We start from the raw sequence: 25,555 nt of genomic DNA, 5'->3' as shown, positions 1-25,555 counted from the left end.
GGGCATAGAAGAGCAACAATAATGTACATTATGTGGAAAATAATGTGTTTTTTGAAACTTAAACCGCGTAAACACATTGCATTACACCAAATACACCAAATAATGTTCTTTTTATCAACGTCATATGTTCCCTTTAATGGAACGTTGTGAGATGGTGATATTCTTTATAAAAGTGAACGCTCAGCCACGCCTTCCTAAAACGGCTCGTTCAAACACCCCCCCCCATATCTACATCACCAAATACACCAAATAATGTTCTTTTTATCAACGTCATATGTTCCCTTTAATGGAACGTTGTGAGATGGTGAACTGAGATGAGTGACAGCTTTTTAGTGATTGTAAAGTGAGCGGTCTTTCACACTTTCTAAGCTATTTAGCTATAAATTATAATAATTATATTATAATAATTATAGTAATCCATTGAATAAAAGTATTGTTTTTTTATTGTAAAAGTAATGCCTTGTAAATAATCGTAAATGTCTTAACTGTACATTGCTATTCTTGTCACATATTACATCTGCACTTTATTAGAAAACCCTCACTAATTTCAGATACTCAGTGATTTAATTTACCAAAAAAAACACAAACTACTGGATACAAACTAGACTATATTCTCAATTCTTTTGATATTCTCTCTATATTTTTCTATTAACCACACAGAAATTTGCTGATTTTATGTTTATATTTTTTATATATTTACATGAATGTATATTTTATGTGATATAAATTAATACATATACTATATTTTAATTAGTACAAATACTATTAAATAAATGACGATTGAATTATATAAAATAAAAATATAGAAAAAAGTATACAAAATATGGCTTATTTTCCAAAAAACACAAACTACTGGATACAAACTAGACATAAATTCTCTTGATTTTTCCAGGTAACCCCACTAACCGCGCTGAAGTTTGCTGAGTTGACAGTCAAAGCTGGCATTCCCAAAGGAGTCATCAACATTGTACCAGGATCAGGTATCAGGATTTGACTCATCTTTTGGGTTGTATAAACAAACAGAAATCTCATTTATAGTAATGCACTTACAATGAAAACCTATGTGGCAAGACGTAAGCAGTTTTTTTACGAACTCAAAATGATATTGTGCGTTAATCGGCAGCTGATGTTACTTTCTTACTCCTTATGATGACTGACATTTCTGTCACCTCTTTCTCTCAGGTGGTCTGGTCGGGCAGAGGATGTCTGATCACCCTGATATCCGTAAGCTGGGTTTCACAGGCTCTACTCCCATTGGCAAACAAATCATGAAAAGGTGAGTCCTATTCATGTAATTGAACTAAAATCAACACTGTAGTCGATTACTCTGTTGCTATTACTCAAATATATCATGTATAACAGCGAATCATTCAAATGGCTTATATGGTGCTGTGAAAGAACCTCCAGCTGATGATTTCTGTTGTTTCTGTTGCAGCTGTGCGGTCAGTAATTTGAAGAAGGTTTCTCTGGAGCTGGGCGGTAAATCTCCCCTCATCATCTTCAGCGACTGCGACATGGACAAAGCAGTGAGAATGGTGAGAGAAGACAACTATTGCCAGAAGATACAGATGCAAGCTCATCGTCCTCTTGAACTTACTGTGCATTTGTGTGTACGTTGCAGGGCATGAGTTCTGTTTACTTCAACAAGGGAGAAAACTGCATCGCTGCAGGCCGGCTGTTTGTTGAGGAGTCCATTCATGACGAGTACATCAGGAGAGTGGTACGTGTTTCCGTCGTACATTGATTGTATTTTAAAGTTGCAAGCTGCTTCTAGATGATGACATACTGGTATGTTTTTGTGTGTTCAGGTTGAAGAAATCAAGAAGATGAAGATTGGAGATCCTTTGGATCGCTCCACAGATCACGGACCTCAGAACCACAAGGCCCACCTGGACAAACTGGTGGAGTACTGTGAGATCGGCGTGAAGGAGGGGGCAACGCTTGTCTACGGCGGGAGACAGGTGGACAGACCAGGTGAGACCTCCAATCTAATCAGACTTCCATGATTTAAAAGGGTTTGTGAACATAAATTAGTTTTGTAAATGTTTTTGAATATAAATTAGGCAATTTTGGTCATGTATAATCATATATATGCGTTATTCCCAGTGTTATTTGTGGTATAATTTATATACTATTATATTATTTCTTAATATTTTGAAATGGCTTTTATTTTTAGATTTGAAGTTCTACTGATTTCGTTATGTGTTTTGGCACTCTTATTAGTTTTTTTTAATATATTTCTATTTTTTATATTTAGCTTTATTTTTATTTCAGTTTTAGTTTTATCCATATTAGCTTACTTTAGCTTATTTCAGTCAGCTTTTAAGGCACCATTTATCATTTTCATTTAAGATTTTTTTTTTTTTTTTTAGTTTGTGTTTCATTTCAATTGTAGTTTAAGTTTTAGTAATTTTGTCATATTTATTAGTTTTTTTTTTTTAGATTTGTATTTATAATATTTAGCTTTATTTTTGTTTATTTTAGGTTTAGTTTTAAGTCATTTTAAGTACTAACTTCTTCTTTTTTCAGTTAGCTGCCAAGGCACCATTTCTAATATATTTTTTAAGTTTTTCATTTTATTTACATTTTAATAGTTTTAGTCATTTTATGAGCTTTTGTAATTTTATTAGCTTTGGATTTTTTTTTTCTTTTTCTTTTGAGTTTTAGTATTTTAAGTACTTAAACTTAAACTTGTTTATTTCAGTTAGATTCCAAGGCAGCATTTCTAATTTTCTTTTAAGTTTTCTAAGTTTCAGTGTTTCATCTAATATTTGTTTTATTTCAACTTTTTATTTCAGTTACCAAAAATGATTTTTAATTGTTAGTTGTTAATTTAGTTACTCCATTTCTAATATCTAATATGTATGCTTACAGGCTTTTTTATGGAGCCCACAGTCTTCACAGACGTGGAGGACCACATGTTCATTGCCAAAGAGGAATCATTTGGCCCTGTTATGGTGGTATCCAAATTCAAAGATGGGTAAGCTGGCTTTTTGGACCTTAGTAGGACTTTTTGTGTCAGTCTGACCTGCAGGATGATCTAAATTCAAGGCAGGAGCTCATTTAAATAACGTCTAATATGGTTGTTTGATGCTCATCAGTGATGTAGATGGAGTTCTGAGCAGAGCCAATAACACAGAGTTCGGCCTGGCCTCTGGAGTCTTCACCAGGGACATCAACAAGGCCATGTACGTGAGTGAGAGACTGGAGGCGGGAACTGTGTTCGTCAACACCTACAACAAAACCGATGTGGCGGCTCCCTTTGGAGGCTTCAAACAGTCCGGGTTTGGGAAAGACCTTGGTAAGAGTGAACAAAACACACACTGTATCATTACTCTGTATCACTTTAAAACCAGTTTCATGACCATGAGGATCATGTGCATGTGTATACAGGTGAGGAAGCCCTGCATGAGTACCTGCGGACTAAAGCTGTGACAGTGGAGTATTGAATGAAACCTGTGGTGGAAAAGACTGCATGGCCGAGACTGTCTTAAAGCAGGTTTAATAGAAAAAGCATTTCCTGCCAAGACTACACTGATGTGCCTACATTTTTTATTGCCCTTTTTTTCTGGAAATGTTTGGAATAGGGCAGAACTGGAAAAATGGCAAAAGACCTAGGGTTGGGTATCTTTTGAATTTTATCGATTCCGATTCCGATTCTGCTTATCGATTTTCGACAAATATGAAAGAAGTCAGTTTCGGTCCGGAACAACCTTTTCTAGAGTGGAAATACACGGAACGGTTCGAGAACGGACACAAACCGGGAAGCCGTACCGTCCGCGACCTCTGTTCTCTGTGCTCGCACTTCGTGTGCGCTGCACACAAACAGGGCGCAAGTTCTTTCCGTTTTAATCGTATTAAAATGCGAACGCAGGAATCGTTAAGCAGAATCGAAATGCACGCGTCTTATCGAATACCCGGTTCTTGGAAATTTGGAACCGGTTCTCAATACCCAACCCTACCTCCAAGTGAACCCAAGGACACAAGATCAACCACAAATCAGATCATGCATTGTTTTTAACTAGTAGACACTGAAATATCATACTGTGGTGAAGTGAATTATCAAATTGAGTCAGTTTCAGGAAGTAACCACAACACTATAATGATCTTGAGCATTTCCTAACCATGTTTCCAGTGATAAGTAATTTGTCTGTCCACACTGAATGTGAAACTGCTGCATGATGATTTTGCCGTGATGCTGAAACAAAGATATTAACCAAGTAACCAACAAAATGTCCTGTCGCTCATATCACAACTGGTTAGGACAAAACTGCTCATTTACTGTTTAAAGTTCGGGGTCAGTAAGATTTTTTGTCTTGTGCTCACCAAGGCATTTATTTTACCAAAAATACAGTAAAAAGAGTAATGTTGTGAAATATTATCACAATTTAAAATAACTTTTCTAGTTTAATATATTTTAAAATGAAATTTATTCCTATGATGCAAAGCTGAATTTTCAGCATCATTGCTCCAGTCTTCACTGTCGCATGATTCTTCAGAAATCATTCTGATATGCTGATTTTGTAAATTTCTTATTATAAATTGTTGAAAATAGTTGTTCTGCTTAATTTTTTTGTGGAAACGGTGATTTTTCAGTTTTTTCAGGATTCTATGATGAATAGAAAGGTTTTTTGTAACATTATAAATGTCTTTACTGTCACTTTTCATCTATTTAATGCATCCTTGATTAATAAAATTATTTTCTATATTAAAAAAAAATAAATATAAACTAAAAATAAAGTATATATCGTTGGGAAACGATAGAAACACTATTCTTTTTGAAAGGAAGCTATTTATTTTGTACAAAAATATGGGTCATGCTTGATAGTAGCTTACTCTTGAATTCAATACAGTGTGAAGTATTCTGACACATTCTTGTTAAAATTACTGAAAATATCTGTTGCCAAATGTTCGCTAAAGATTCATGATGCTTTTGTTATGCATGAACACTTCAAGCAATGACATGTATTTGACAAAACATGAAATGTTATCATATGCAGATGTTAATATGAGTATTTTAGGTTCTGTTTAAGCTGTCAGTCATACTGGAAGTGTCATATTGCCAAACAGTCTTACACACAACAGTATTTCAACTTTATATCAACCACAAACACAATTTAAGGAGCGTCAGGAACCCATTTTTACAATAAAGAATGTAAATTGCAAAAACTGTTTTTCTTGATTGAAACACTGAACTTTTAATATAGTTAATGCCAGAATACAATCCATTTTCAAGTATAATCAACTGAGACAACAAAAGAGAGCGACTTTTAGTCTCCCCAAAAATGAAAATTTGCAGAACATGTACTCACCCTTGGGTCATCAAAGATGTAGATGATGTTTCTTCATCAGAACAGTTTGGAGAAATTTAGCGTTACATCACTTGCTCACCAATGGATCCTCTGCAGTGAATGGGTGCCGTCAGAATGAGAGTCCAAACAGCTGATAAAAACATCACAATAATCCACAAGTAATCCACACGACTCCAGTCCATCAATTAACATCTTGTAAAGTGAAAAGCTGTGTGTTTGTAAGAAACAAATCCACCATCAAGATGTTTTTAACTTAGCGTTGCATCCACTGGTGATCAAGTGATGTAATGCTAAATTTCTCCAAATCTGTTCCGATGACGAAACAAACTCATCTACATCTTGGGTATCCTGAGGTTGAGTAAATTTTTAACTTTTTTTTGGTGAACTCTTCCTTTAATCGTTCACCCTCTGGATTAAAACATCTTCAAAGAACATGAAATGACAGTCTGCCAGCTCACCAGGACATAAAATCACTGGTCTGTGCTCATTCCAAACAGCAACAGACTTGAAAGGGTTATATATTTCTTTAATAGGCACAGAAATGGCCTGGCGTGAGTCCAATGCTCTCCCAGAGTTCCAGTTGGCAGTATGTGTTCTCTCACTCGCCCTCTTTCCCCAACACCTGGATGTTGGCCTTTCTCTTTCTGTCACCTGGAAGTTTGAGTGTCTTTGCAGTGACAGTTTGCACCTCTTCCTCTGAGCTGTCTTCCTCTGAACATGATGATAATGATGATGACGACGACGACTCATCTTCTTCGCTGCTGTCTGTTGGAGCTAAACTCTGCAGGACATCGGCACTCCAGGACCGACGTTGCCTATCCCTGCGATACAAGAAAGTTTCTGAATTGATCTGTTAGAGAGACGAGATTCTCTCCGTAAACTTAAGTGTCTGCTGGTTAATTCTCTCTCTGAGTCTCTTTTTTTTCAAAGAACGTCTCACCTTTTCCGTTGCCACCGGTCAGCAGGTCTCTAGAAGAGGCTTTCTTGATATTGTTTTGTTTTTGAGCCATGTTTAGTTCCTCACATGTACAAAATAAATTAACTTGTGTCCACATGTGTTTTTACACAACATAATAACTTCCGTATTGTTGGGTCGAGCCACTGTTGGCGCCCTCTAGAGTTTTGGATGTACGTGCTGGACGGCAAAAGAACAGTGCTGTGGAAGTTACAACCATAACATAACATAACATAACCTAACAACATAACAACATGGGATGGCATGGCATAGCATAGCATAGCATAACATAACATAACAGCATTACATAAAACCAAACATTTTAGTGTAGAACCTCAAATAACTAAAAGTATAAAATTAATAAAATCTTTAGTAATAGCATTTTCTGAGATTAAAACCACAGAAATTTTAAATAGCCTGATTATTTTATTTCATTTGTTTCGTTATTTTCTTATTTCTTCTAGGGTAGTTTTTATTTATTTATTATTATTGTAAAAATGCTAAGAATCTTTTATTAAATAGCGTTTGATTAGCTGACATGAACTTTTTTGTTTGTTTGTTTTTTTGTCATACCTGACATAGTTTCCTTTGTTTTTGACAAAAATTGACCTCATAGAAATATAGGTTGTCATGCTTGTTTGATGACATTCTTGTTTGACAATATTGGACAAGGATGAAATAATATATATTTTTTAAATTAAAAACATTAAAGAACAGCACAAAAAACCAAGGCATATTAAAAAAATATGTGTTTCAATTTAAGTTTTATGTGCTTCGATGTGATCTCACGAGCCTTTTATTTTGAAATGCGCGCTCGCTCCCGCTGCTGTCGCAGTGGGCAGTGATGACGCGCCGCCGCTGTCATAGAGCGCCAGTCCAGCGATCAGGGAAGAAGAAGCTGAGACTCGTCTCGACGGAACTAAAATATCACGGTACATACATTCCTTTATTATCTTTTCACCCTCCAGAGAAATTGAGAACAACTGCCACACATTAAATAAAGCGCTGCTTTCATTTGACAGTTGAAATGATTCATTATTAATGTTTACCATCAGGCAGCTGGAGAATATTTTAGGATGTTTTGGGGTGATTCCAATGCACAAGTCACCTACATAAAGGTTTAGACATATAATTGAGTATTTTTTATAACCACAAGCCATATAAACTTAACAAATCTGGCATATTTTCTTAGTTTGTCCAGCTGGAAATGCAACCTGTCCTCTCCCTGCCACTACATCACATGTATAATATATTCGTATATCTCAAATAGTATCCGTCAAATGTATGTTTTGTTAATTACAGGCATAATAATCTGTTGTTCTTCGTTTGTTTATTTCCTTTAGGTTTTCTAAGTTCTGAGAACTAGCATTGTTTGTTTACAGACATTTTCCATGTAATGTGTTGTTTATTGTTTTGCCTGCGTGATAATATTGAAATACACTATTACATATTTTACTATTACATATACACTATATATGTTTTATTTATTACTTTTATGTCAAATGTCTGATGGTTAACTTGAAAAAGAACATTTCATACAATAATCGGTCTCCATCAGACAATTAATTTGTGTGTTTTTTTCCCCCAATACACCTCTAATAATTAATGGAAGCTTGTTTCTGCTATGGGATAAAAAAATGTATGTAATTGCAACTTTTTATCTCACAATTCGGACTTTTTTTCTCACAATTGTGAGATATAAACTCGGAATTGTAAGAAAGTAAGTCAGAATTCTAAGTTAATTGCAAATTTTTATTTTATTTATTTATGCAATTGTCATTTGAAAAATTGCAGTTGCCTTTTTTTTATGTTTTCATCCCATGGTGGAAATAAGTTTCCATCAATATTAATACTGAAGGCGTTCAGAAGTTAGTTCGAATATGGTGTACTTAGAAATTGATGTTTAAGTAAATAAAGTTTAGACTGTGTACTAAACCCTATGACTGCCAATTCAGCATCTAGATCAAATAACTACTGCTGACAGACTAAAAGAGAGCATATAATGAGAGTGTGACCTTGAATGTGACACTTTTGTTGATGAATTTCCCTATGTACTTCTCTTTATCAGGTCACTGCGATACTGTCAGCGCTCCGTCATAGCTGTTATGGATGCCACCTGCTGGTTCTGCTGATCTGCTGCTCTTCTCAAAGTCCGGCTGGCCATGAGCCCAACCAGTTCCCATCTGCAGTATGAGCCTCCGAACCATAGGGGGCGCTGTGCTCAGCTACCTGGGCCCTAGTCTGGCAGCTCAGGCTGGAGGAGCCTGGAGCTCCATCTCTTTCAGACCCATACCCTCTTTGCTTCAGACCATGGTACCTGCTGGTTACACCGCACTACAGGAGGAACGGCTGGCCATGGTGGACCTCGGCATGCCTAAGCCTGATTCCCTCAAGAATGGGTTCCAACGCGAGCCCCGCCGCCACTCAGACCGCAGCAGCAGAACATCCATCAGCCTGTCTGATGCCGGAGACGGACACTATGTGGAGACTGAGCCTATGCTGCCTGATGGCAGGCTTTCAGGAGAAGAGGCAGATGAGGAAGAGGAGAGCGAGGAGGAAGGGCAGCAGCAGGCAACTAGAAATATGCCCAAAGAGTCGCCCCTTGCCATGGCATTGCAGATACTGGTGCCCTTCCTGCTAGCTGGGTTCGGGACGGTTTCGGCTGGAGTGGTACTGGATATAGTACAGGTGAGATTTTCAAAACCTTACAGGGAGCATTTTCTCATCTTTACGTTGTTCCAAACCTCTTTGACTTTCTTTCTTTTGCGGAACTCAAAAGAAGGTATTTTGAAGATGTTTTTGTCCATATAATGAAAGTCAATGGGGTCCAAAATCACACTTGACCACAGTGGCTTTCATTTTATAAACAAAAAACACTGAAGCAATTTTCAAAATATCATATTTCGTGTTTCATAAAAGGGATGGACTGACCCTTTAAGTATTAAACTTTGACGTGATTGGACTTACAATTTTAGCCTGGCAGATAATAAAACTGGATTAAAAAAAAAAACAGTCCAGTGGTTCTCAACCTTTTTGACTTCAATATTTGAGGATAACTGGAAGTTTGTTGAGGCCCCCTAATGGGTCCTGGTCCACTGGTTGAGAACCACCCCATAGACCTAATGGAAATCTCTCTTCTCTTTTTTTTCAGCATTGGGAAGCATTTAAAAACATTACGGAGATCTTCATCCTGGTTCCGGCTCTTTTGGGTTTGAAAGGAAACTTAGAGATGACCCTCGCTTCCAGACTTTCCACAGCGGTTAGTATCCTAACTAACTAACAGCTGTTTGCACATAATTGCATCTTGCTTTAGTTTACATTGGGCGTGCCTGTAATTTGATTAGAAGTGACTTTCAGCTCTTATTAGAAGTGCTCCTTTGACGCTAAAGTGCTTCATGATGAGATCTTGGCCCGCTTTGGGCATGCTCTCACCTGTCAGGATGTGACGATTCATGCTAGTGCCCATCTTCACAGACTAGGGCTGGTAATAAAAAGCATATGTCAGTGATAGAATGACTAGCTAGTCTGTTATTATGGTTATGACTCCAGAGGTATTTCCAACCCCCATATGTCTGAGTAAGAAACACACACATAGGTTTTCAAGACATGTAATCAGCATCTTTACTATCTTAATAATTGTGCCTGGTCTTACTGTGCACATTATTTTTATTTTAAAGAATGAAAAAGAATGTATTATAATAATATAATGTATTATAATCTTTTATCAAAGTGTAATAACTTCTTCCACTTCAGAAACATATTTTCTGCTGATGTAACCAGTAATATCATAACAGCTCGTCAACCACAGTGACAGAACATTTTGTCAGCCATATATACACTTTCATCACACACACACACACACACACACACACACACGCATATATATATATATATATATATATATATAATATATGCACTTTCATTACCATTTTTGTGCCAATGTCTTATATACTGTAGATAGTACTATGTATATGTGTGTCAATAATAAAAAGAATAAATACATAAAAAGTAGAAATTATAAATATAATATAAATGTATAAATATAATTTAAGTACAAACTGTGTGTGTGTGTGTGTGTGAATTTTATATATATATATAATTTTTTTTTAAAAATTAATTATGGCACCATTTTTGCGGCAACATGAATTTTGGGGGGCATTTGTCACTTTCAGTGGGATTTTTGCAATAAGCAACATCAGCACCTTAATTCTGACCCTTGTGAAAATGTGTTCCAAATGCTGTTTCATGTTGACTTTAAAAACTTATTGTACATTTAAATTTTCTGTAGTTTACTCAGACTCGGGTGTGTTTATATGTGTGCATAGACAAGTGTAGTTTACATAAGCTAGTTTAGTAACAGATTCTCTCCCACTCTCCTCTCCTGCCCTTTCCTCTGGGCGCTGGAGTCTCTGCTGACAGAGTGATTTAATTTTTTTGGTAGCTAGTGTTTTTTTTTCTTCAGTCCGGGTCTTTAGAGCTCAGAGGGGTTTCAGCTCATGCCGTTTAGCGTCTAGTGTTCTCATGGCAAATCTGCCGTCCCCCCTCGAGGTGAATGAATAAACAAACCCTGGCGATGTGGGCCGAGCAGAGGAGAGGGGCGAAAGTACAGGCCTTCTGTTCACCCTCATGCAGCTGGGGAAAAAAAAAGAAAAACACACACTGAGTTTATTGCCCTCAGACGGCTCTCTCCTACACGCTGCTCTTTCACATTTACATTTGTTTCCTGCATTTTCCTAAGCACACACACTTGCGTGCACACACACACTGGCTCATCAGCCATCATGTTACTCTGTGGGCAGAGATCCATTCCAAACCCGAAATATTATCTTTTCTTCAGATGGTGGTGGTTTTCTTTTCAGTGTAAAATATCCAATGCCAAAACCCAACACTTGGATGTAATTTGGTCACATACTATTTTTTTTTCCTTTTTGATGGTTTTCTTGTTTTAGCTTTTAGGTCAAAAATCAAAAGATTAAAAGAACACATTATATTTTTTATAATATTTTAAGCCTCTTTTTAGGGCCATTTATATTTTCTGTATTGTTATGCTCTTTTCTTCTCTTTTTTTATTAATATAAATTAATGTAATTAATTACATTAAATTCAGTACATCTAATATTACAATGATGTATAAATATGTTACAATTTAAATGTTTATTAATGGTCCTAAATAAAGTTACTTTTTTTTGGGGTGAACATGTTTGAAATATTTATCATTTATCAATGCTTTGTCAACTTTTTACCTTTGCTTTTCCTAAACATATGTCACATTTTAGTGACCACAGTACAGGTGACTTAATGCAATAGTGACCTGTTCATCAATTTTGTTGTCTTTAGGTGAATGTGGGGAAAATGGACTCACCCATAGAAAAGTGGAATCTTATTATTGGAAATTTGGCGCTGAAACAGGTAAGGACACTCGCACGGTTATTTTGCATCAGGGTTTTTACCTGGAAAAGGAACAGAGACCTTATCAAGATGACGGGTTTCCATATTTGCATGGACACTAATAAAACAAAGACAAAGTGAAGTGTCTATATAAGTGTATAAATAAGAAGTAATTAAAGTAATTAACCCCTTAAGCACTGGGGTTATTTAGGGGGTTTCCGCCTGGATTTAGCTTACCCAAATTTAAATGTTTACCCTACACACATACAATGGAGGAAATGGAAAAAATGGTGTCATTGTATAGACAAACCCCTTGAAATACAAAATCAGATTGTAATTCTTCACAAATAACATTATATATGTTTCAAATATTACAATAAAGACAAAATAAAAAAATATTATTTAATATAATCTATAAATAGAATATTAAAATATTTATTTATATATAACTTATATTTTTATATAATATTTCTCATATTTGTTTGTTTATTTTATCTTTAAAATAATAGAAAATAAAAATATAAGAGAAAATAATTAAAAATTAAATTAAATAAAAACTATATTATTGTTTTATATATATATATATATATTTTATTATGCAATATATATATTGTATAATAAAATATACATATTTAAATAAATGAAACCTATTGTTACCTCTGCCAGTCTCTCTTTCTCAGGTGCAGGCCACAGTAATAGGGTTCCTGGCAGCAGTAGCGGCAGTTGTACTGGGTTGGATTCCTGAGGGAAAGTTCCAGATCAGTCACGCCGTGTTGCTGTGTTCCAGTAGTGTTGCTACAGCCTTCATAGCATCTCTGCTGCAGGGTCTGTACTACAGATTAACCTCTAATGCTCTTATATGTAGCTACTAAAGCGACTCTTTTCACAACAAATAATGGCCACCTTGTTATATCGCAATCCGATATTAGTCATGTTTGTTATTAGTAACATTTCACATTATGAATGTCCAGTTTCGAGTGAGTAGGGTAAACACTGTCTCATGCGTGTCCTCTCTCAGGTTTTATAATGGTGGGAGTGATTGTGGGCTCTAAGAAGACAGGCATCAACCCTGATAATGTAGCTACGCCCATCGCCGCCAGTTTTGGGGACCTCATCACACTGGCCATCCTGGCATGGATCAGCCAGGGCCTCTACAACTGCCTAGGTGAGAAAGATGTGTGTGGGTGAAAAGGGCTCTGTTCTAAACCCTAGTGAGCTGCCTACCTAGATAGCATTTTTAGGCATCATAGGCACATTCGATTTAAAATTATGCACCTAAAAAGTACATATGGACAATGTTTCACAGCCTCAAATGAGTCACGTTCACCAGCTATGTAGAGAGCAGACAGCGAGGCAGCTCACTAGGAATTGTAACAGAGCCAGAAAGAGATGTATTTTTTTGCCCCGAATAGATAGTAGGTCAGTTTGATAAATTAGTAGTACTGTAGTTTCTCTCAGATCAGACATGCTTTCAGTTTTCTACCACAAGAGGGCGCAAGAATCCATCACTTTAGACTCCAGCCTTGAGTGAATTACATTTAGATACATTTGTCATAAAGCTGTCTAAAGAATATTATGTGACAATTTTGATCACATTTCAGTCTTTATCTGTCATATTGGAGTGTGATCAGTTAAATATCTTAAACGTAGCGGCACATTTCACACTCTATTGCAGGTGTCAGCAGATGTGAGGTGTGTAAGTTATAGTTTATGGGGCAGTGGGGTTGATATGTTTTATGGGTAGGGTCACGCTGCTAATGAGTCTGGCTCGGGACAATGAGAGTGTTGTGACACAGTGCATGACCTCGCTGGGTCTACGTATCCACATTCTCATGAAATACACACTCACAGGGCTCACTATCTCTCTCTCTCTCTCTCTCTCTCTCTCTCTCTCTCTCTCTCCGTGTGTGTGTGTGTATATATAATTTTTATATTTTGAGATTATGCAAAATTACTTTCTTGTCCATTCCTGTCAGGACTTATATATCATTATATATATATATATATATATATTAATTCATGAGCTTTTTTTAAATATTGATGATCACTTTAAATTTGGTTTTCAACTTGCTTCTTTATGTTTGTGGTGACTTTTTAAAATATTTGGCCCTCACAGGCATAGCCAAATAACCAGTGTCTCTCTCACACACAAACACTACATCTAAAAAGTGTGAAAGTCACACGTGGGACGTCCTGAGCAGCGTTCTGGAGTGTTTATGCTGGGTTTAATGAGGCTTCAGTCCATGATGACTCAGTGTGATAAGCCCCAGACTGGTCCAGACTGAGTGCCGCACTCCTTTTTTAGTCTTTCCTTATTTGAGAGAGGTGAAGTGAGGTGAGGGCAAGGCAAATGGCACCACCGTGCCACGCCAAAACCATATCAGCCATGCCAACCAGCCAAAAAGAGAGGCTTCTGCCATCATTAGCGCACACCGCTGCCCTGTCAGGCCCATCTCACGCTAAATATAGTCACACAGATGTTGCCTCTATGTTTGGGATTTAAAGATTTAGGCTGTTTAACGTGTGATGAAGAGTATTTACCAAAGAGTGAAACCTCTTTTCGCATTGCTGTCTGCATCAAAAGATCTGATTCGTTTTTTAAGAAGATCATTTTTTTCCCTCAATCTGCTTAAATCCAATTAGAGCCAGTCAGTACGGCTACATTTACACAGCAGCAGAATATGATTGTCAGTCCTGATCGGGGCACCACATTCAGATTAACATGAATGTTTTTGAGCGATGCCGCAAAACAAATTGGGAATCCAATCATCAGTCATAGGTTTTGAATTGATTTGAAAAAGAAGAATGTGCTACATAAAAATGAATCAAATTTAAGCGACTATGGAAATGTTGCTCATGAGACAAAAAAGAATCATGAATGTAATGCCATAATCTTTAGGAAACTTAAGCAAATAAAAACCATATTAAATTTATTGTGGTATTCACAGTGTTACTTTTTGTATTGCCAGCAAAATCATTGTGAATAAATTTCAAATGAATGTTCAAAATATTCCCCAACCCCACATAGAAGTCATAACCAAATTCTGAGTGTGAGTTCAATTGATGTGTTCTATTTGAACGAAACCGCAGCTGACAACATGATTTCTGTCATCAACAAGATGTCAGTCATGGTTATTTTTTTCTGTCACTCTCCCATTATGGCTGTCAATCCCTCTCAAGTTTTGAAAAATGGCAGAAAATGGGTTATAGTGTGGTCAGAGTTTCTCACTACTGTCTCTTATGGTAAAATTACAATAAAAAAACATTAAACTTTGAAATATTATCACAACTTAAAATAAGTATTTTCTATTTTATTATATTTTTAAATGTAATTTATTTCTGTGTTGGCAATGCTGAATTTTACTCCAGTCTTCAGTGTCACATGATCCTTCAGAAATCATTATAATATGCTGATTTGTGCTAAGCAACATTTCTTATTATCAGTGTTGAAAACAGTTTCTGCTTGGTGTTTTTGTGGAAAACATAATAGGATTTTTTCAGGATTCTTTGAATAGAAAGTTCAAAAGAACAGCATTTATTTGAAATATTAATATTTTGTTACAATATAAATTGTACTGTCACTTTTGATCAATTTAATGCATCCTTGCTGAATAAAAGTATTTATTTATTTCAAAAAGAAGAACATTTTACTGACCTCAAACTTTTAGATGGTATTGTATAACGTTTTTGGCTAATAACTGAGAGCATGAAAGCAGCGGGAGTGTCCCAAAATGCCAATTTAGAATAATTATTAAATTATGAAAAGTGATTTCATTTTTACAGAAGCGTTTTACTATAAATACAGGATCTGTATTCACTGGGATGCTCCTCTCTGTCTGTTTTATCAGACTCTCACCCATATGTGTCGTCTCTGGTGTGTGCCTTCTTCATGTGTCTGACTCCGCTGTGGATGGTCATCTCCTCCAAACACCCCGCCAGCCGTCAGCTGCTCTACTCGGGCTGGGAGCCCGTTATCACTGCCATGTTCATCAGCAGGTGTGATACACACATACACACACCTCACACAGCTGGCCACGAATTTGCACACACACTGAAAAAGCATGTGGAGCTTCATTTGCCCCTCTATCACAATAACATTTTTCCTTATTTCAGTATTGGAGGACTCATCCTTGACAAAACTGTATCTGATCCCAACCTGGCTGGGATTGTGGTTTACACGCCTGTTATCAATGGTGAGATATGTTATTCTATACAAACATATTCTATGGAGCTTGCACTGTTTGTCTTCTTTTGAAACCTGCAGATAGTACAACACTTGTCAATACTGGAAGATAATTCTTGACGTTTTGGTCCATACTTTCCATAATAGGTCAAACTATGTCAATATCTCAATGTCTTACTTGTCTTTTGAAAGGTTTACGTTTTTAAAACCTTAATTTGTAGACCTTTATTCTTAACGCCCCCATGTCCACAGCACACATTTGTGCTCTCAGCTGATATTTCAGTCCCCTTTCAGACTTTTATTACCTCAGAGAAACATCTCTGTTATAACCACCCTCATTTAAAGTCATGCAAGAATCCTTGTGGCAGATATAGCCAGTTTTGTGATTTTAATTAATGTTTCCGTATTGAGAAAAAGCCAAAGGATGGAATATAACTGAAATAGAGATGGAAGAGATTTAGCTGTAGGGTGAAGTAATTAATTGCGGTAGTTGAGTTTCGCATGGTAACAGGAGAGAAAGCCAGGACCATGGTACCTCCACAAAGAGCCATATGATTTTTAATTAAAGCACACTAATGAGAGACATTTACGCTGTCTGCAGCCTGTCTGTGTTCTCCCGCCCAGACCACCAAAGCTGTTTGAATCTCTGCATGTGTGTGTCTGTGAAAGAAGACAGAAGTTTATATCAGAATATCTCAAAATCAAAGGTCTTATTCTAAGAGTTACTTAGGGACTCAAAACAAAAGGAAATAGTGAAATAGGATGAGTAGCAGAGGCTTTTATGGTTTGTCTGCCCAAACAGGAAGTGAGTCAAGGAAGGTTATTTAAATGATTGCAACATACACACACTCATGTGCCACTTAGGTACAGGAAAATAGTTTCCGTTGTACATAAATAGAGCAAAGTCAGACTTCTCTTATCGCCTCCGGTATGAGGATTGGTCACAGTGGCCGAATGGTTGCCCAACAAGCAATTAGTGTGATTTATCTAGATTGTTTTGTACATCTTTTTTTAGTATTAAGGTTTTTAGTGGCGCTGCTTTAATTAGTATGCTGTGCTTTAGCCGTAAAACATATATGATAAAACCCTCTCAGAAAAGTTATGAATCTTTAAATTCATCCCAATTAAAACTACAGCATCTAAAGGCCTATACATTCAGACAGACCTTTTTGGCTATTACATTGCATCTCGTGCTATTTTTGAGTTAAAAGTAGTTCATGTTTTCTGTTTAAGAAGAATGTTTTTACAAAAAATATACTGGGCTTATTATGAACAAATTAAAAATAAGTCATTTTGCACATCTCAACCAAAACAATGTACATACCGAAAACCAATTGGGCCCATACTAGAGCCCTGCTGCACACCCAGCCAAAAGTCTCATCAGCTCTGTGTCCCAGATTAAGGCGTCCATATATGTTAATCCTGCTGCTTGGACAGAAATGAGGTTGCATATCATCTCCATTTCCTGTTGGCAGACAAAGCTAAAACAAGCATCAGATTAATTGGACCTTTTGCTCCAGGGAAGGTCAAAAAATTACCATAGACTCTTTTCTCATGCCCCCAACTCATATCCAAAATGTCGTGTTGTTGCTTGTTGAGAAAATGAAGAAATTTTAGACCTGACCTGCTAATCTGAACCACAGACACTTGCCCACACACTCCTTCATATTCATACAGATGGCATCTCTCCAGCACTGCCACAGGGATGTGACACAGTGTGGCGTAATGGTAACCTCTGCATTAAACATAAACACAACCTTGTTGGGGCTAATTGTGCAGAAGCCTGAGCTGTGCTAAAAGATAATCGTTCTCCCTCAGGTCTGCTCTTTAACGATGGGAAATGTTATTGCCATTGTGGGCATGAATGCACTACTGAATGTGAGAAATAGATTTGCTGTGTCTTATTGTAATTCAGATTACTGATTTTCTGTTTGGCTGTAACTGAAGGTATACATCTTTTAAATAATTTACATTTCTCTTGACTGTCCACTTGCAGTTGCTAAATATTTTGAGCTGAAAGAACCATTTCTGGTTGTTTTTCCTGGAGTGGCACAGCTTTTTAAAGCAATTCCCAAATCCCCAACAGTTGGTTGATGGATTTGACAGTGTCTTCCTTCACTAAAATCTTTTCTATTATTTTCTTTTCAATCAAAGTGTTTTGTTCTGTTCTATTTTTTTGTTGCATTGTTTAATGTGAGATTCTTTTTTTTTTCTTTCTTTTTTCAGTTTAGGTCTGCTGTTCTATATTGTTTGGTTCTGCTTTATTATATTCAGTTCAATACTATTTTTATTTCTGTTTAATAATATTCTGTTCATCTAGATTCATTCTTTGTGCTGTTCGGTTCTATTTCATCTTTTATTATGTTCCATTCTATTTAGTCCTTTTCTGCTCTATTCTACTCTATTCTGTGCAATTATAATGTCTGCAGTTGTATTTTGTGCTGTTCTCTTCTGTTTGATTTCGTTTTGTTCTGTTTACAAATATCCATTGTATTTTATTATATTTTATTCCATTCTGTTTTGTGCTATTTCAAAAGCAGAGGTTTTAGCTCAACAGAGTGACAAACAAGATGGTGTAAAAAGAGGAGAGAATATGTATGTTCAGTCAGTCTCTGTGTTGCCCGTTCTGTTCTGTCCTCTATCTCCTGTCTCTCTCTATTTCTTTCTTTCTCTCTCCCTCTCACTTGCTTGTCTTCTCCCAGAACCGCTGGGCGTGACATATCGTTACTGCGGCTCTGGACACCACTCTAATTTACTCGGGAGAAAGAGAGAGAGAGAGAGAGAGAGGGGGGAAGGGCTGTGTGTGTTGGCGTGTGAGAGAAAGAAAGAGAGAGATAAAGAGGCGGGGGACAAAAGCAGAGTTAGTACTGGTGACTCATGCCTGCCAGTGGAAAAAAATTAAGCTTGTATTCATGGATTTCACTGCAGAATCTTCACTGATATGAGAGTTATTCACAGGTTAACTTTAAGTCTTAAACGTGTTAGAAACAGGCATACTGCTTATTTCTCCTCATTTATTTATTCAGTTTTTGTCCCTGTACTCTTAGTATATATTTGTATGACGTGTGTACTATTATATTTTAGGTATTGGAGGAAACCTGGTGGCCATCCAGTCCAGTCGGATATCTACCTACCTACACTTCCACAGCACCCCTGGAGAGGTTCCTGACGAGGCCAAGGGTTGCTACTACCCCTGCCGTACCTTCTGTGGCACAGGTAACCCCAACCACTGCCCTAATGTGCTTCTGATTACACCAACATGTGCCCTAGACACACACGCTAGTGCATAATAGATGAAAATATTGTGAAATATAGCCACATTTGACCCTGTAGACTTTTAGAAATTGTATAATCTTTTAGAAAGCTAGCTTTTATAAAGCTAGAAGCGACATCAAGCTTTAAGCACACTTGCTAGTTTATTTAATTTGTCCATGAACAATGTCCAACAGTGAATATTCTGAATGAACCTTCATGAACAAATATCGTTTCCACTACATATCAATTTACCATTCATTCCGTGGTGGAAATGAAATTCTAAACATTTTTGGAGTAAAATGACTCATTCGACTATGGCTTATTTCATAGCATTTTATGAATCCTGAAATAATATTGTCACATTTTCTGAATAATTTGTCACATTTTGACTTGTTTATATTTTTTTACATTATATACAGTATATATATATATATATATATATATATAAAGTATATATATAATGTAAAAATTTATATTTAAAAATATTTAGTATATACACAATTTTATATAAATAATTTTCACACTATAATTTTTGCTATTTTATTGACAGCCAAAGTAGATAAATTGCACAAAAATTATAAAATAATAGGATCAAGGCATGACGTGGCTCAAACCTATACCTCCCGCATGAACACCACAGCTCAATATGTATGGAGCATGTGTGCTAAAGGGCTCCAAACCTCTCGTGTAATTTTAAATCCTCATAACATCCTATAAGGCCTACAAATTTAAGGAGAGTGACTTAAACACACTTTGAAGGCAGTTGTTTTCATAGCCTGTGTTAAAGAGAGCGAGAACCAGTGTTTAGAGCAGCATCCCTTACCAGGGCTTGCAAGTGTGTATGCATTAGCTTTAATAGAGTGTGTGTAACGGTGGTTTGTGTATATCAATCCATCTCGGAGAAAAGCAGAGAACGCTTCCTATAAACAACAGAGGCAGCAGACGGCATGTTGATGTAGGAGCTTTGATGCAGGGCTCTTTCTTAGAGAAACAAGAGGACTCTGGGGACAGAGTCCAGATGCCAAGTACATGAGGTGCACGGTGCCCACTGCAAGCTTAGCAATGCCATGTGGAAAGATGGGCATAAATCTTCCTCCTTCAAGGGCTCTGAGTGCACAGGTATCCCATACTGTGGGGTTGACAGGATGCTAATGGAGTGAGAAATGTAGTGCTTCTGAATGAGATGTTTACTGTATGCATATTCACTTCTAAATATAGAATAAATCAAATATGAACAGCTACATGTGCACAGATCGCACGTTGAGTGTTGTTTGTGTTCTGTGGTGTTTCAGGTGTCTTCATACTAGATGCTTTAAGATGCTTTAAGCTTTAAGATAAATTATTTCACATAATTTAGTTGAAAATGTCTCATTCCGCTCAACCATTCTTTCTTCTCATTCTGCTCAACCATTCTTTCTTTTTTTTCTTTCTTTTTTTTTAAAAGTAAAATGCTAATGCATAATGGTAAAGCTAAAAATTATTGAAAATCATTTTTGTTAATTGAAACAAACCTGAAACCTAAACTTAAAAAATGTAGAACTGTTGCCTTGGCAGCTAAGTGAAATAAACTGTTTCAATTAAGTACTAAAGTTACTAATACTAAAATGAAAGCTGAAGTAAAACTAAATTGAAATATTAAAAAACTAATAAAAGCAGATAACAAATAACAAATATGAAATTAAAAGCTAATTGAAAATATGAATAAATACATATAAATAAAAGTATATAAATAATACAAAAAATGTATGATATTAATAATAGAACTGTAGAATGAGAGGATAAGAAAATAATCAACAGTAGAAACATATCTAGAGTACAACATTTAAGGCTGAAGTTTTTTGAATTAGAATAAAACATTCTGAAATAAAAATGCAGTTCATGACTCATTTAATATCATCTATCTATATGTGTGTGTGTAAAAAATAAAAAAAAATATATATACAGTGGGTACGGAAGGTATTCAGACCCCCTTAAATTTTTCACTCTTTGTTATATTGCAGCCATTTGCTAAAATCATTTAAGTTAATTTTTTTTCCTCATTAATGTACACACAGCACCCCATATTGACAGAAAAACACAGAATTGTTGACATCTTTGCAGATTTATTAAAAAAGAAAAACTGAAACATCACATGGTCCTAAGTATTCAGACACTTTGCTCAGTATTTAGTAGAAGCACACTTTTGATCTAATACAGCCATGAGTCTTATTGGGAAAGATGCAACAAGTTTTTCACAACTGGATTTGGGGATCCTCTGCCATTCCTCCTTGCAGATCCTCTCCAGTTCTGTCAGGTTGGATGGTAAACGTTGGTGGACAGCCATTTTTAGGTCTCTCCAGAGATGCTCAATTGGGTTTAAGTCAGGGCTCTGGCTGGGCCATTCAAGAACAGTCACAGAGTTGTTGTGAAGCCACTCCTTCATTATTTTAGCTGTGTGCTTAGGGTCACTGTCTTGTTGGAAGGTAAACCTTCGGCCCAGTATGAGGTCCTGAGCACTCTGGAGAAGGTTTTCGTCCAGGATATCCCTGTACTTGGCCGCATTCATCTTTCCCTCGATTGCAACCAGTCGTCCTGTCCCTGCAGCTGAAAAACACCCCCACAGCATGATGCTGCCACCACCATGCTTCACTGTTGGGACTGTATTGGACAGGTGCCTGGTTTTCTCCACACATACCACTTAGAATTAAGGCCAAAAAGTTCTATCTTGGTCTCATCAGACCAGAGAATCTTATTTCTCACCATCTCGGAGTCCTTCAGGTGTTTTTTAGCAAACTCCATGCAGGCTTTCATGTGTCTTGCACTGAGGAGAGGCTTCCGTCGGGCCACTCTGCCATAAAGCCCCGACTGGTGGAGGGCTGCAGTGATGGTTGACTTTCTACAACTTTCTCCCATCTCCCGACTGCATCTCTGGAGCTCAGCCACAGTGATCTTTGGGTTCTTCTTTACCTCTCTCACCAATTTTTTTTATTGGTCTTATGGAGTATTCTAATTTGTTGAGATAGTGAGTTGGTGGGTTTTTGTTAAATGTGAGCCAAAATCATCACAATTAAAACAAACAAAGACTTAAACTACTTCAGTCTGTGTGCATTGAATTTATTTAGTACACGAGTTTCACAATTTGAGTTGAATTACTGAAATAAATGAACTTTTCCACGACATTCTAATTTATTGAGATGCACCTGTATATATGTATATAATCAAATTAAAGGGTGTCGTGAATAATTTATAAAACTATAATATATATTTTTAAGTGATCTATATATTTGAATTTTATGAAATGTATATTTTATTTAGTATTTTATTATGTCATTTATTGGTGGGGCTAATGAGGCAATAATGTAGAAGTAGGCGTTGATCTTTAGGCGATCATACTGAGATGAAATATGAAGCAAGCCATTTTGGCAGCTTGATTTTAATAAAAGCTGTTTTTGGAATTACAAGGAAGTTTTAAAGGGTTAGTTCACCCAAAAATGAAAATTATGTCATTAATTACTCACCCTCATGTCGTTTCAAACCCGCAAGACCTTCGTTCATCTTCGGAACACAAATTAAGATATTTTTGATGGAATATGAGAGCTGTCTGACCCTGCATAGACAGCAACGCAAATGAAATGTTCCCAAGTCCAGAAACGTAGCAAGGAGATCTGTAAAATAATCCATGTGACATCAGTGGTTCATCCGCAATTATACGAAGCTACGAGAATACTTTTTGTCCGCAAAAGAAAAACAAATAACCACTTTATTCAACAATTCGTCTCCTCCGCATCACCCTGTAGCGCCATTTTGGAGAATATCAGCTGGACGTAAACACGTACGCTGTTCTGTGTCATATATCTTAATGTGTGTTCCGAAGATGAACGAAGGTCTTACGGGTTTGGAACGACACGAGGGTGGGTAATTAATGACAGAATTTTCATTTTTGGGTGAACTATCCCTTTAAGTTCTGAAACTTGCAGGATGTGTTTATAGTACAATGACCTTTTATGTCAAAAGATCAGGGAACATTTGATTTCTCAGTTCATGACCCCTTCATTGTCATCATTATTATTGTTATTTAGATTATATATATTGATTTTTAAAATGATGCATTTTGTTGTTTTTTCCTGTCTTTTTCAGGAGCTAATCATAGGTCAGCACAGGTACTGCTGTTACTGGTCATCCCTGGTCATTTGATCTTCCTGTACACCATTGATCTGATGGAAAGGGGTCACACCTCACTTACGCCCGTTTTCATGGTCGTGTATTTAGCTGCCGCTCTTTTCCAGGTGAGCGTGACTTGTTGCCATACTATGACAAAAATAGAGCCTTCTATCCGAGTGTCAAGGCACTGACATCTTCACATTTATTTCCATGCTGTTTAGAGAACCTGTCATCACTATGTCTTTTTATTAAATCTGACACCTATTTGAGGCTCGGCTGTAAGCACTATTTCCTGTAGCAGACGAAAATGTCAGCCTATAATCATAAAACCAGACACCCATTTTATGATACCGGTCTGGGGAATCTATTTCATCTTCAGTTTAATCGCGATGAATGTGCCGCCAGCAGCCCACATGTAACAATGTTACAACATGCATTTTTTTTCCCATCATAAACCTACAAGCCTTTTAGAAAATCCCTAGAGCTTTTAGACGCCCCATTTCCCCTCTGAATGAAGCAGTGATGACATTAGCGATAGTGAGCAGGTGTTGTTTGTGTGTGTAGGTGGGTGTGTATGTCTCTGTGAGTGTTTGGTTATTCCAAAAGGGTGTTTTCATAAATTGTTTGGATTGCAATTAAGATCGATTACCCGCAGAGAACCTCAGTAAGTGCATTCAGCGGCTGGCATGTGGCGGCATGTTGCGAGCATGTGGAATGTGTGGTATTTTTAGGAAGTTTGTGTGTATGTGTACATTGTACGTAAAACACCCTCTCTAACCTGAACACACACACATTTCTTTGAGATCCACAGCTGCACTGTTTCACTTCAAAGCCGTTTGAAGGATCCTTGAGGATGGAGAGAGAGAGAGAGACATTCTAATGGCATTCAGTGGGGCCATTTATTGGGTTATAATGCTGCTCAGATATTTATTTTGTGTATCTTATTTCTAAAAACAAACTTTTGTCAAATTGTATAAATCGATTGTAGTACATTTGCACAAATTTGTATTTTAAATACTATTTATTTAACTGTAATTCAACTAAAATATACTTAACTATAATAATGAAAGTTTAAATAATGAATAATGAATAATTAATTTAACTATAAAATAATACATTAATATATATATATATAATATATTTTTTATATTTTTATCACAGAAAGCAAGAAATAATATATGAAACCCTTATATGGCTAAATTATGCTTCTCAAATTTTTCTTCAAACAAAAGTTCCCTATTATTAGTCTTCACCAGCTATAGCTTGGCTTGTTGAACATATGTCTAGTGCCCTGAAGTGGCCCCCTGACCTCTGACCTTCAAGTACAAGGCATCTATAGAATTGCAGAAAGAGTCTGCGTTTGAGGAAGAAATTCTAGGGTTAAATGAAGTTCCCAGTATATAGCTGTTAAGTATTTTTGGTGACGCTGTGCAGAGGGGTCTGGATATTGGATATTCACATGCCTCTCTAGGGACATTTTTTCCAATGAGGCAATGAAGACCTCCAAAAACTTTTCTCCAAAATCTTTTGTAACAATATTTATTTATTTTCACTTTTTATCAATTTAACATTTCCTTGCTGAATAAACGTATATTAATTTCTTAGTAATGACCCCAAAAGCTGTTCTTTTTAACTCAGGTTCCAAAAAAATATTAAGCAGCACAGCTATTTCCAACATTGATAATAAATGAACATATTAGGATAATTTTTGAAGGATCATGTGACACTGAAGACTGGAGTAATGATGCTGAAATTCAGTTTTGCCATCACAGAAATATGAATTACATTTTAAAGCATATTAAATTAGAAAACTGTTAATTTAAATTATAATAATATTTCACAATATTAGTTTTTACTGTATTTTTCATCAAATAAATGCATCCTTGATTAACATAAGAGACTTCTTTTAAAAAAAAAAAATAAAAAAAAATATTAGATGTTTGAACGGTTGTATGTACCTATGCAAATAAGCTCCACTAGAGCTTATTTGCATAGTTAAATGTAGGTTACAAAGACATTTGTTAACTATTATCCAAAAAGAAATACATGTTACCTATTATTCTAATGTGGATGTCATCTTAACTTTTAATGTCTATACGTTTGTCTCTCCAGGCTCCACCACTACTGCTGGATTGACTCCAGCCCAGTCTGTTACCAACTCCAGCACACCTGTGAATCCACAGGAAGACCCGTCTGCGACCTCCACCGTCAGCACGGCCACCTACCAGGCTGTCCCACCGCCAGTGACTGGCTATTATAATCAGTACACCCAATCCTATTCACAATTCAAAAAGCCCCTCAATCAGGGCCAGAATCAGACTC

General features: G+C 36.4%; 2 protein-coding genes across 4 annotated transcripts in view; both read left to right on the top strand.

Annotated features, from left to right (window-relative positions):
- Nucleotides 1-3,513, top strand: part of aldh1l2 (aldehyde dehydrogenase 1 family, member L2) — a 12,907-nt gene extending 9,394 nt beyond the window's left edge. For both annotated transcript variants that reach the window (XM_016556812.1, XM_016556819.1), the window contains 8 exons: nt 893-980; nt 1,183-1,276; nt 1,436-1,535; nt 1,622-1,720; nt 1,809-1,974; nt 2,875-2,980; nt 3,102-3,301; nt 3,394-3,513. In XM_016556812.1, the coding sequence (XP_016412298.1) occupies nt 893-980; nt 1,183-1,276; nt 1,436-1,535; nt 1,622-1,720; nt 1,809-1,974; nt 2,875-2,980; nt 3,102-3,301; nt 3,394-3,449 (909 nt within the window). In that variant the 3' untranslated portion in view covers nt 3,450-3,513. The remainder of the gene's footprint in view (nt 1-892; nt 981-1,182; nt 1,277-1,435; nt 1,536-1,621; nt 1,721-1,808; nt 1,975-2,874; nt 2,981-3,101; nt 3,302-3,393) is intronic.
- A 3,628-nt stretch (nt 3,514-7,141) lies between these two features.
- The window catches only part of LOC107743571 (solute carrier family 41 member 2-like), a 41,462-nt gene continuing 23,048 nt past the window's right edge, over nt 7,142-25,555 (top strand). For both annotated transcript variants that reach the window (XR_001640416.1, XM_016556882.1), the window contains exons 1-10: nt 7,142-7,199; nt 8,336-8,955; nt 9,419-9,526; nt 11,605-11,676; nt 12,336-12,480; nt 12,674-12,820; nt 15,504-15,651; nt 15,769-15,848; nt 18,923-19,054; nt 23,210-23,358. Coding sequence is in view for 1 of the 2 variants with exons in the window: in XM_016556882.1 (XP_016412368.1) it covers nt 8,458-8,955; nt 9,419-9,526; nt 11,605-11,676; nt 12,336-12,480; nt 12,674-12,820; nt 15,504-15,651; nt 15,769-15,848; nt 18,923-19,054; nt 23,210-23,358 (1,479 nt within the window). In the remaining variant the exon portion in view is untranslated. The remainder of the gene's footprint in view (nt 7,200-8,335; nt 8,956-9,418; nt 9,527-11,604; nt 11,677-12,335; nt 12,481-12,673; nt 12,821-15,503; nt 15,652-15,768; nt 15,849-18,922; nt 19,055-23,209; nt 23,359-25,555) is intronic.

Source organism: Sinocyclocheilus rhinocerous, unplaced genomic scaffold (genome assembly GCF_001515625.1).
Source record: "Sinocyclocheilus rhinocerous isolate Xijiao unplaced genomic scaffold, SAMN03320098_v1.1 scaffold551, whole genome shotgun sequence".
NCBI classification, from domain to species: domain Eukaryota; kingdom Metazoa; phylum Chordata; class Actinopteri; order Cypriniformes; family Cyprinidae; genus Sinocyclocheilus; species Sinocyclocheilus rhinocerous.
This window is presented reverse-complemented; position numbering and strand designations above follow the sequence as displayed.